This window comes from Nylanderia fulva, unplaced genomic scaffold (genome assembly GCF_048542155.1).
Source record: "Nylanderia fulva isolate GAGA-0341 unplaced genomic scaffold, ASM4854215v1 Scaffold493, whole genome shotgun sequence".
In the NCBI taxonomy this organism is placed as follows: domain Eukaryota; kingdom Metazoa; phylum Arthropoda; class Insecta; order Hymenoptera; family Formicidae; genus Nylanderia; species Nylanderia fulva.
In genome coordinates, this window is record NW_028190580.1 from 1 (window position 1) to 13,345 (window position 13,345).

The window sequence follows — 13,345 nt, forward strand, 5'->3', positions numbered from 1 at the left end:
TTTTTTGGAAACATGCGCTAAAAGTATTGTTTAAGTATGGTAGCCGTTATATTATTAAATTAAATTTTGATAACAGTAGCATATGGATCTTCATATGATTTAATCTTTTACCTAAAATTTTCATTTTGTGTACATAAAATAATATAACACATAATTAAGATCGACCAATCACAGTCAAATATTTAAAAAAATTCTTAAAGATAATAATTGATCGATTTGCTTGCGACTTTGCGATTACCATTTAGTAACTTACTATAACTATTTTTACTGTTGTATATAAAGATCATTCATACATTGATGTTAATTGCAAAGTCGCAAGCAAATCGATCAATATTACATTCAAGAATTTTTTTAAATACTTGACTGTAATTGTGCATAAAATGTAAGCTCCTTATATTTAAAACAATGTATAATTATTTTTAAAAAGTAACTGAAAAGTAACGACTCGTTACTTTTAGAGTAACTGTAACTGTAACGAGTTATTTTTTAAAATCGGTAACTTGTAACTGTAACTAGTTATTTTTTCAATGAAATAACTGTAACTGTAACTAGTTACTTTTACAAAGTAACTTTCCCAACCCTGATGTATACATATATTAATTAATGTATATGGAGCATTTCAAAGTGTTTAATTGATCAATCAAAATATAAATGAATAAAAATTTCTTTATTCTAATACATGTTTTAAAGCATTTGCAATGTTTTCCTGATCGCAATCAAAGTTTCGAGATAGATGTTTAAAGCGCATTATTTTCATTATGAATTTTTTTATAAAAAAGATTCAAATATAATTTCATGATTCTTTAATTTCGACTTATTTTGACTTCATCATTTCACTCTCCAAAGATAGGATGCGACTTCTGTGTGTGATATATTCTGTATATACACATTTCGTTACTAATCATCATTTTTAAGGACGTTTCGTAGTCAAAGGGCTATAATACAAAAACAGCGCTAAGTATTTTTTGTACATTACATTTTTTTTACTTTTATTTTTACTTTTATTTTTAATTTAAATTAAAAATTTTTATTTAACTTTAAATTTTTTTAATTTCCTAAATTTAATTCTTTGTGCCTTATATTACCTTTTTTGAATATACGTTTAAATATATTTGAATTAAATAATTATTTAGAGATAAATAATTTATTTTTTATATATATCTATTTATCTAAATATTTTATAAAAATATATAATAACTTTACAATGTATATACATTCCAGTTTAAATTAATTACATAATTATTCATGTTATTTAAATATAAAGATGAATAAATATATATATATATATATATATTTTACTGAATTTATTTTGTTATTGTATATATTATAAACGTTTTAAAATAAAGCAATAATTATACATTTGTATCATTATAAGAAATTTATCTAAATATTATATATTATGTTGTCACTTACTTAGTGCAACTTTTTGATTTGACTACTTTTTGATGCTAATATTTTAACCTTTTTTCTCGTATTATCAATATAATTATTTAGCGCAATTTTTTGATTTCACTACTTTTTGATGCTAATATTTTAATTTTTTTCTAGTATTATTAACAAAAATAAAATATAATTTATAAATATAATTTTTGAGAAAATATTTTTGATAATGATTAATTTTTGCAAAGAATTATTTTGGCTATAAACATAATTTTTGAGAAGATTATATTTTTTATTATTATAAAGAACTATTTTTGCTGACGAAAGATATAACTTAGCGCTTTTTTTTTACATCTGTGATGTTTTTTTTTTGTGGGATTTCACATATTTTTGCAAAGATCATTAAACAAAATGCATTAAATAAATGTATATTTTTTTATATTTATAATGAGAGAAGACGAGAGAGAGCAAGAGGACCCAAGAGAGAGAGCGGGAGAGAGCAAGAGGGAGCAAGAGGGAGCAAGAGAGAGCGAGAGAAAGCGGGAGAGAGCAAGAGAGAGCGAGAGAGAGCGAGAGAGAGCGATAGAGAGCGATAGAAAGCGGGAGAGAGCGAGAGAGAGCGATAGAGAGCGATAGAAAGCGGGAGAGAGCGAGAGAGAGCGGAAAAAACGAGAGAGAGCGAAAGAGAACGAGAGAGAGCGGGAGAGAACAAAAGAAGGCGAGAAACAGCGAGAGAAAGCGAGAAAGAGCGAGAAAAACCGAGAAAGAGCGAGAGAAGACGAGAGAGAGCAAGAGAACGCGAGAGAGAGCGGGAGAGAGCGAGAAAACGCGAGAGAGAGCGGGAGAGAGCGAGAGAACGCGAGAGAGAGCGGGAGAGAGCGAGAGAACGCGAGAGAGAGCGGGAGAAAGCGAGAGAACGCGAGCGAAAGCGGGAGAGAGCGAAAGAACGCGAGAGAGAGCGAAAGAAAGCGAGAGAGAGCGAGAGTAAGCGAAAAAAACCGAGAAAGAGCGAGAGAAGACGAGAGAGAGCGAGAGAGAGCGAGAGAAAGCGAGAGAAGGCGATAGAGAGCGAGAAAAAGCGATAGAGAGCGGGAGAAAACGAGAGAGAGCGAAAGAGAGCGAGAGAGAGCGAGAGAGAACGAGAGAGAGAGCGGGAGAGGACGAGAGAAGGCGAGAAACAGCGAGAGAAAGCGAGAGAGAGCGGGAGAACGCGAGAGAGTGCGGGAGAGAGCGGGAAAGAGCAAGAGAGAGCGAGAGAGAGCGAGAGAGGGCGAGAGAGGGCGAGAGAAAGCGAGAGAACGGGAGAGAACGAGAGAAGGCGAGAAACAGCGTGAGAAAGCGAGAGAGAGCGAAAAAAACCGAGAGAGAGCGAGAGAAGACGAGAGAGAGCGAGAGAACGCGAGAGAGAGCGATACAAAGCGGGAGAGAGCGAGAGAAAGCGAAAGAAAGCGAGAGAGAGCGGGAGAGAACGAGAGAGAGCGAGAAACAGCGAGAGAAAGCGAAAAAAAACCGAGAGAGAGTGAGAGAAGACGAGAGGGAGCGAGAGAGAGCGAGAGAGGCCGAGAGAACGCGAGAGAGAGCGGGAGAGAGCGAGAGAGACCGGAAGAAAGCGAGAGAGCGAGAGAGAACGAGAGAAGGCGAGAAACAGCGAGAGAAAGTGAGAAAGAGCGAAAAAAACCGAGAGAGAGCGAGAGACGACGAGAGAGAGCGAGAGAACGCGAGAGAGAGTGGGAGAGAGCGAGAGAACGCGAGAGAGAGCGGCAGAGAGCGAGAGAACGCGAGAGAGCGGTAGAGAGCAAGAGATTGATTGATTGATGAGCTTTTATTTAGCTTTCTCAGCTATTTTCTTATACAGTTTTAACATTTACATATGTAAGATATGCGCTTTTAATCTTCTTTTAAATAATTCGAGCCTATCGCAAGTTTTAATTTCTACTGGCAGGACGTTATACAATATACTTCCTTCATAAAACAAACTTTTCTGTGCACTCCTTGTTTTTCGAAATTGAATTTCGATATTACCCGCTTGTCTTGTTTCCCTATCGCATTTGTTCCCTACTATTTGTAACTTATCTCTTAACTGAATTGGTAACAGGTTATTCAATATCTTGAAAATAAATATACATATATTATATTGTAATCTTTGTCTTACTGACATAAATTGCAACGCCTCTAGCATGTCTTCCACTTTGGTGTATCTATCACATTGAAGTATTATCCTCATAGCTCTGTTTTGTACCTTCTGCAGTTGGGTTATCTGCGTCTCCCCCATGCCTATTAATATCGTCGCGCAATACTCAAAATGAGGAGCTATGATTGTCTTATATATAATGCATCTAGTATACACTGATATGTAATTACCTACTCTATTTAAGAAACTCGTTTTTTTACCTATTTTCTTTAACATATAATCACAGTGATCTTGAAATCGAAGTCTGTCATCGATAATTATACCTAGATATTTCATAGTCTCTACACGCTCTATTTCAATTCCGTCCAGACATTTCAAAATAGTATTACCTCTCAATTCTTTTCGAATACTTCTAACTATCATATACTTCGTTTTACTTGCATTCATTTTTAACTTATTTATATTCATCCAACGTTCGATTATATTAAAAGCCGTGTTCAATTTTATCTCTATATCCGTGCTACTTTCTCCACTTACATATATAAGCGTGTCGTCTGCAAACATTTTTATATTGCACCCTTCTGGACAGCCTTCGATTATATCATTTATATATATTATAAATAGTAAAGGTCCTAGTACCGAGCCTTGTGGCACTCCGTATTCTGTTGTCAATAATTTAGACCATGTATGATTGAAACGCACTTGCTGTTTCCTATTATTTAAATATGATTTGAACCATTCTAAGGCCATTCCTCTAATTCCATAATAATACATTTTTCCTAATAATCTTTCTCTGTCTATTGTTTCAAACGCTCTCTTAAGATCCATGAAAATTACACCTACCATTTTTCCTTCGCTTACTATTAATTTCCATTCGTCAATGACAGTTTGAATCGCTGTTTCACACGAGTAATATTTTCTAAACCCCGACTGATGTTCTGTTATAATATCGTTAGTTTCCAAATACATTTCAAGTTGTTCTTTTACTACTAATTCTAACACTTTTTCAAATATTGGTAACATATTTATAGGCCTATAATCGCTCGCTTTTTTCGCTTTATCTATCTTTGGAATCGGTATTATCGTAGAGGTTTTCCAACCTTCCGGACAGAGACCTTCTCTTAAAGAATTGTTTATTATATTCGCAAATTCCTCTTTTATTACAGAAAAAGTTGTCCTCAATATATCGCTAGTTATTCCCTCTTCCGTACCTTTCTTTTTCGGCAATCCCATAACAATTTTTTCTAACTGCTCTAGTTTAATAGTCACGAAATTTTCCATAAATCCTTTATTTTCGATAATATAAATAATTTTCTTATTTATATTCATCCAATGATCGATTATATCACCGGATCTAACGACCTTTATAGAGTTTATTATACTATTAATACTTTGTATATAATATAAATTAAATTTATCAGCTATATTGCACTCTTCGATATCGCCCAAAATTTCAAAATCTATATTCCCTACTTCTTTTATGCCTACTGGCTCGCCTCTAATTATTTCTTTCAAGGTTTTCCACATAGACGTAGGATTTTCTTTATTAAGATCTATCATATTTTCATAATATTCTTTTTTCTTCTCCCTAATTAATTTTACTACTGTATTTCTTTCAATTTTATACTGCGACCAATTTTGTTCGGTATCGTCATACAATGCTCTTCTATATGCCTTATCCCTTCTATCCGCAGCCTCTTTTATTTCGTCTGAAAACCATTTCTTCCCTTCCCAAACTTTCGGAATTCTAAATTTTTTCCTCGGCGCCATTACATCTAACGCACCCACTATACTATCGACAAGTTTTTTCGCCCTCTCACTGACACCCATACATTCACACTGACATTCCTGGCTTTCTTGTAATTTATTTTTCACTAATATAGCAAATTTATTTTCATCAAACTCTTTATAATTCCTAGCACTAAATTCTCTATATTTACTTTCAGTTTTACTAACACTCAGCTCAACTTTCAGCCACGCGTGATCCGTAATTTTAGGTTCATGAATTACCTGTACTATTTTATTATTATTAGCAAAGATCAAATCTATAATTGTCTGACTGTCTTTCGTAATTCTCGTCGGTTCGTTAACATATTGTTTCATACCTAAGCTTAGCATTGTCGTTTGCAGTTTATTCGCATAAAACGAATCTCTCATAAGATCTATATTAAAATCTCCTATTACCATGCATTCTCCCTTTATTATAAACTCTTCTACTATATCCTCAAAAAATCTCAAGAAATCTCCGTGCGATGCGCTCGGTGAGTGATATATTACCATTATCACTCCTTTATATAATTTATCTTTTACTTCTACCGCAACACACCAACAATTCGATTCTAATTTTTTTTTTCCCTCTAATACTATTTCATATTTAATATCGCTTCTAACGTATAAAATAACTCCTCCCGTATTCCTATTCTCAGCATTACATCTAACTATACTATAACCCGGAACGTTCACTTCACTGTCTTCGATATCCTCAGTCACTCTGGTCTCCGATAATGCTAAGAATGCAGGATTTATTTTCTTCATGATCTGATGTTGTATCTCATCTCTGTGCGCAATTAAACTTTGCGCATTTGTATATAGTATTATCTCCGCTTCTTCCTGTGGTTGCTATTTAGCGTCCTCCCAGCCTGCTCTCCTCTTCTCCTCCCGTAGCGCCCTCTTAAAGGTCGGACATTCCGGACTAAGGGCGTCATGGTCATCGCTTATATTCAGATTGTATGTTCGATTTTTGAACATACAATTCACACATTTCTTCTTTGTCGCTGTACAATCACGCGAGTTATGACTTCCTGCACATTTATAGCATGCTTCCTCTCGCGTACAATTTTTTGCAATATGATAATATCCCCAGCATTTGAAACATCTTTTAACATTGATGTGATTAAATACCGGACACTTCTTCCATCCTACACTTAGCTTTCCTTTCTTCAATATCAGCTCATGTGTCTCTTCATCTGCTTCTATTATTATTGACCCTTCTTCATTTCCTTTTCTTTCAGATTGATTATTTCTCCTTTCTTTGATCATTCTCTTCACAATTCGCATATTTGCTGTATCTATTTTATTCTGCATCTTTATCGTATTTATAAGTTCATTATCATCTAATTTCATCTCTTCTACACCTATATTAATAATTTTTATCTTTGGTTTTGATTGAGGCGACTCTATCACTTTATAATTTTCTCCCAGCTTAGCTTGAACTGTCTCCTTCAATTTTCTCACCTCCTCGCCGGTTTCACAACCCACGATCACTGTTCCCTTGCTACCTTTCCTTAATTTCGTTATTCCCATAGCCATACTCTTAATATCCACCTTTTCTTTTATCAATTTTTTAGTGGCTTCACTCTCTTGTTGCATTTTCGGCTTAACAATTATAACGTTTTCTTTCTTCTTCCCTTTAACCGCTTCACTGTAGCTTATCTGCGATTTCCTTTAATACACATGTTACTCCCTGTATCATTTTCTTCAAGTTTTCCAGTTCTTGCTTAACATTTACTAATTCTTCTTGAACTACTTCTTTAATCATTAGTTTAATTTCATTTTTACAGGCTGTTTCATTTTTTATTTCCTTTACAGTTTTTATGATCCAGTCTACTTTTACATCAATGCCTGATCCTTTACTTATGAACGATCCTGCAGATCCCACGGATCCTGTAGACGATGTCCTATCTCTTCCTGCCGTCTTCATGTTTGTTTCTTTACTATCAATCAAAAACTCCTCAAATGGGCCTTTACACGGCACTAATTCTTGTCTACTGTCCAGAATTTTATGCTTAATTACACATCCTGGATGGTAAAAAAGCTTATTTATACAAGTTTTGCATTTGACGACTTTATTCTTTATTGCCTTCCTACATGCCGAGCATCGATACTCTGCATATTCATCGTCCATGCCGATAATTACCGGCCGAAACCGCTAATATCAGCCATCAGCCTAATCGATCACTCACCTGTGATCCACTTTCACACGTCAGCACTATTGTGTCCACGTATAATGTCTACTTGTCTTACGAGACTTCAATGCCCCGAAGAATAAATTCACTGCTCACAGTCACAGATCGCCATATCCCGGCTAGATAACTTTCATAGCTATCCCCTTTTTATGGCAGCGTAACTTGAATAACTTATTATACTTCTTTTCCACTGTTTACCGGTGAAAACTCAGTATTTTGACGGAGCGATGTGACACACGTCTTCTCCACTTCAGAAAGAGAGAGAGAGAGAGCGAGAGACAGCGAGAGAAAGCGAGAGAGGGCGAGAGAGAGCGAAAAAAGACGTGGGAAAGCAAGAGAGAAAGGGCGAAAGAGGGGGGAGAGAGAGGGGAGAGAGAGGGGGAGAGAGAGAGGAGAGAGCAAGAATTTATTTTTTGTTTGGTTGCTTAAAAGGTTAAGCAGCTGAGGAAAATGTCACTATACTAGGATGGGTGACCGCGGATAAGGTAAAGCAGCTTCGGACAGAATCACTTTGTCGGGATGGGTGATCGGGACAAGTACGACGCCGTATCTTAAAAAAAAGTGACACCTTTTCGACCAAAAAATAACTTGAAAAATTCATATCTCCGCAACCAATAGAGCTATCAAGTTCCTTAAGGTCTCATTTTACTCGGAAAAAATCGCGCTTTCGATTGATATGGTCATCTTTTGAAAAATATGTTTCCGTTCATGAAATATTTCAAATTTTTGTTTTCAAGGTTACGAAAATCGTGTTACGTCCGGTAAAGGATACACAGTAGCGTCCTACGGATAATTTTCGCTATTGTTTCGATATTTTCGCTATCTTTTCGATATCTTTCGATATTTTTTTTTGTTTTTTTGTAGATTGTATTTTAATTTGACGAATAAAAGACTTAGCGAGACGCTACCGCGTCTCCTGATATACTCGTACCTACTAAAAAATACCTAAACTATTATTTGCAATTATATTATATTTTATATTATTCTTGCATATGAATCAATGGCATGATGATAAAACCATCGTCGTAAGGAAATTTCACACATTTCCCTTTAATGTCGTGAATATTGACTGTGTACAAATCATATGACAAATGTTGTGTTTGCTGAATATTAAATAATTCTGAGGAACAAGGTGAACTGAAAAATGGTTTTGATTCAATGAATTTTCTTCCCTTTAAAAAGATTTCTGAAGTCTTGATTTCTTTATAAATACTTTCGACACAAAATACACAATTGTTTTTTAACATAACGCAATTATCTTTATCACATGTGCTTAGTTCAAACTTTTCAATGATTACTGTTTTGTAGAATATAAAATCTTGTTTATGAAATTGATCAGTACATTGCTGACGTAAAATTGGATACGTTTTTTCATTATCATTGTTTTGCATAGCATATATTCTTGTTCTTTTAACCTATTACAAATTTGTTGTAAAGGATTTCTTGTAGCTTGAATTGTTTTTTTTATCTCAAATAAATAATTTTCATATTTAAAACAACTGAAAGTGTCAAGTGGACCATGTTGCAAGCAATCTATGGGCAAATGTATAAGGCCATGAACATTATGAGTAATATATTCTTTTCCGTAAAGTATTGCATATTTTTGAACAAAGTATTCGAGTAGTTTCAATGAATAATTATTATAAATTCTGTATAATGCAGGACTGCATAAAATTCGAATAGCGCAGGATAAGGCCATGAAATGTGTGTATATATTTTTGTTTGCAATCTTTTTTAAAACAATTGGTCCGGTGTATAATAAAAATTGCCTTAATTCAGTGGCTTTATAGTATTCAATGTCCTCTAAACTTCTTGGCAAGCGTGGAAAATCTTTCGGCACATAATTCTTCAAAAACAATAATTGATTATTAATATCATTTTTATCAGTGTCTCGGGTAAACGATGATTTTTTTTCCCTCTTATCCAAAACATAATTAATCTTTTAACTACGCCTAGAAATACAAGATGCATGCCATCGAGAGGAACTTGAGATACGAAACCTTGAACCCCCGGCTTTTAAAAAATCGAACTTTGGGATAAATTAAAAATTTTAAAAAGAGCAAGTAAAACAAAATATATAAGTTAGAAGAAATTTCGAAAGAATTGAGAGTAATACTTTTTTGAAATGTCTGAACGGAATTGAAATGAGCGTTAGAGACTAGAAATATCTAGGTAAATTATGATGACAACTTTGATTTCAAGATCCTGTGATTATATGTTAAAAAAAATGGGTAAAAAAGGGTTTCTTAAAAGATGGGTAATAATATCAGTTTACAATCATTATATTAAAACTCTAGCCCCTAAATTTTTAGTATTGCGCCGATATTAATAGGCAGGGGGGAACGCAGAACCCAACTGCGAAGTACAAACGAGCTTGGGAAAAACTTCAATGTATAGATACCCAAATTTGAAGAATCAAAGGGGCGTTCAATTTATGTCAGAAAGACAAGATTAAATTAAAATTATGTATATTTTTTTCAAGGAATTGAATAACCTTTTACCAATTCATTTAAATAAATTTACAAAAAAGGGAGGGAAACAAAGGGAAGGGAAACAAACAACGGAAATATCAAAATTCCCCATTTCGAAAAAAAAGGAGGCACAAAAAGTTTTTTTTATAAAAAGTTATGAAACGTCCTCCTAAAATTAAAACTTGCGAAGGCCGAATTATTTTAAAAAAATTAAAACCATATCTTACTATGTAAATGTTAAAATTATAAGAAAAGCTGAGAAAGCAAATAAAAGCTCATCAATCAATCAAACCCGTTCCCTCTCCTCTTCCGCCCTCTCTCCCCCCTCTCTCCTCCCCTCCTCCTTTTTGCTCTTTTCCCCCTCTCTCCCCCCCTCTCGCGTTTTTCCCCCCCCCCTCTCGCTTTCCCCTCGCTGTTTCTCGCCTTCTTCGTCCTTCCCCTCCTCTCGTTTTCCTCGCTCTCTCCTCTCCTTTTTCCCCTTTTTCCTCCTCTTCTCCCCGTTTCTCCCGCTCTCCCCTCGCTTTTTTTTCTCGCTCTCTATCGCCTTTCTCCCTTTTCCCCCTTTCTCTGCTTCCCCCTCGCCCCCCTCCCTCGCTTCTCCCCGCTCTTTCTCGGTTTTTTTTGCTTACCTCGCTCTCTCTCGCTTTTTTTGCCTCCCCCTCTCGCGTTCTTTTGCTCTCTCCCCTTTCGCTCGCTTTCCCTTTTTTGCCCTTTCCTTTTTTTCCCCCTCTCTCCCCGCGTTCCCCCTCCTCCTTTCCCCTCCCCTCTCCTTCTCCTTTCCCCCTCCCGCCTCTCCTCTCGCGTTTTTCCCCCTCTCTCCCCCCTCTCTCCCTTTTCCTTCTCTCCTCCCTTTTTCCCCCCTTTTCTCGCCTTTTTCGGGGTTTTTCCCCTTTCCCTTTTTCTCGCTTTCCTCGCTTTTTTTTTTTCGCCTTCTTTTGTTCTCTCCCCCGCTCTCTCTCTTCTTTTTCGCTCCCCTCGTTTTTTTTTTTTCCGCTCTCTCCCCCTCGTCTCCCCCCGCTTTCTTCGCTCTCTTCCTCTCTCTTCCCCCCCTCCCCCTTTATCGCTCCATCGCCCCCTTTCCCCCCTCCTCCCTCTCCCTTTGCTCTCCCCCCCTTTTTCCTCCTCCCTTTCTCCCCTTTTCTCCCTCTTTCTCCCCCTCCCCCCGCTCCTCCGGTCCCTTGCCCCCTCCTTCTCTCATTATAAAATTTAAAAAAAAATACATTATTTAAAATGATTTTGTTTAATGATTTTTGCAAAAATATGTGAAATCCCACAAAAAAACTCACAGATTAAAAAAAAAGCGCTAATTATATCTTTTTGTCCAAAAAGTTCTTTTTAATAAAAAAAAAATAACTCTCAAAATTTTTTTATACCAAATAATCTTTGCAAAAATTAATCATTATAAAAAATTTTCTCAAAAATTATATTTATAATTATATTTATTTTTTTAAAAACGAAAAAAATTAAAAAATTAGCATCAAAAAAAGGGGAAATCAAAAATTTCGCTAAATAAATTTAAATTGAAATACGAGAAAAAAAATTAAAATATAATCAAAAAAAAGTCAATCAAAATTGCCAATAATGACAAAATAATATATAATTTTAAAAAATTTCTTAAATGATACAATGTATAATTATTGCTTTTTTTTAAAACGTTTTATGTTACCGTTAAAAAATAAAAAAATAACCAATAAATTCATAAAATATTATATTTATATTTTTCATCTTTTTATTTAAATAACATGAATAAAATTTTTTTAATTTAAAACTGGAAATTTTAACAGTAAAGTTTTATATATTTTTTATAAAAAATTTTGATAAAAAGATATATTAAAAAATAAATTATTTATCTCAAAAATTATTTAAATTTAAATATTTTAAACGTATATTCAAAAAAAAGGGAATAAAGGGCCAAAAAATTAATTTTTGGGTTAAAAAATTTAAATTAATAAAAATTTTTTAATTTTAAAATTTAAAAAAAAAAGTAAAAAAAAAAGTAAAAAAAAGTAAGTAAAAAAAAATACTTAGCGCTGTTTTGTAAAATAGCCCTTTATAGGTTACTATGGGGGTTCTAGACCGGGGTTGAGGGGGGGGAGGGCGGGGGGAATCGGGGGGCGAGGGGATGACGTCACGCGGGGGGGGGGGCCTTACAAATAGAAGCTTATCTTTTGTTTATAAACTACAATAAACTAAAAGGGATCATGTTACCTTTATTTATAAAAAAGATAAAAAAGGGATCAGTTCTTGATTTTTCATAAAAAAATAAGAAAAGTAAGGGGGCTCTTGAGGGGTTCCCAAATTTTTTCAAAAATTTTTTTCCGAATAAAAAAATTCTCGAATGGCCCCGCCGTTTTTTTGGGCTGAGCCCGACAAAAAGGGGGGTTGCGTTTCTTCATCAAAATTTTTGATAAGAAAAAAATTCTGCAAGGGGCTGCCCCCGTTTTTTGGGGCTGGCCCGAAAATGGGATTCAAATTTTGATAAGTAATTTGCGAATTACAAAAAATTTTCCGACAATCAAGGGGGTTGATCCACATTTTTTTCGACATGTTTGCGCGGCGTGCGACCGACGGGGTAAATTTATCTAGGGTTTTTTCTAAAATTTCAGCGATATCTAAATTTCTCCGGATATAAAAAATTTTCTCGCGAATTAAAAATTGCACATCATCCCCCAACAAAGGATATGGGAATATAAATGAGGACCGATGCAGCTGCCGGCCATAGTCCCACTGGCGACGCACGCTCTCTTCATTCGATTTTTTGAAATCATCAAGTGTTTTCCGACATTCTCATTTAAGTCCGAACATTTTGCAATATTTCCAAAAATTGTTTTACTGCAAAAGTGCGGATTTTTCGAAGTTTTTGGGGGAAAACTGCCGGGAGCACTTTAAACGGATCCGGGGTTCAACATATCGTCGCGCCTCGAAACTACAAGCCGTGGATGCAAACGCATTTGAGGGTCCTGCACCGATGATCGGGGATTCAGCGAATTCAGCGAAAATATTTGGGGTTTAAAAATGCGAAAAAAGTGAAAACTTTAAAAAAGGAGAGCCCACCGCAAAATTCAATGTCAAAAGGGGTTTTTAAGACGTCGGAGATGGTATAGACTCCGAGGTTCTGTCACAAGAAAAAAAAAACCCTTTTGAAAAACGTGGGGGTGTTTAAATTTACAATTTACGAAATCCGACTTTGGGGGCAAATACCCCTAAAAAGACTGTCCCTTTTCCAAAACCGCATAAGACATTGTAAAGGGCTGTGATTTATCAAAAATGCCCCAAACGTCTAAGCCACAAGCAGTCGCATGTTAAAAACGCGATAAAAAAATTTGTCGATTTTTTACTGTGGACAACTATGAATTTGGCTACATGACTGCCTCACCATCGTGTCTGAAAAACACAAT

At 35.2% G+C, this 13,345-nt stretch overlaps 1 protein-coding gene across 1 annotated transcript; it reads right to left on the reverse strand.

Annotated features, from left to right (window-relative positions):
- Window positions 1-3,187: 3,187 nt before the first annotated feature.
- On the reverse strand, window positions 3,188-7,445 carry LOC146721367 (uncharacterized). The gene is given in 2 exon segments (XM_085486914.1): window positions 3,188-6,950; window positions 6,952-7,445. Coding segments are annotated over 2 exon segments (1,284 nt in total). The 5' UTR covers window positions 7,416-7,445; the 3' UTR covers window positions 3,188-6,130.
- Between the last annotated feature and the right edge of the window lie 5,900 nt (window positions 7,446-13,345).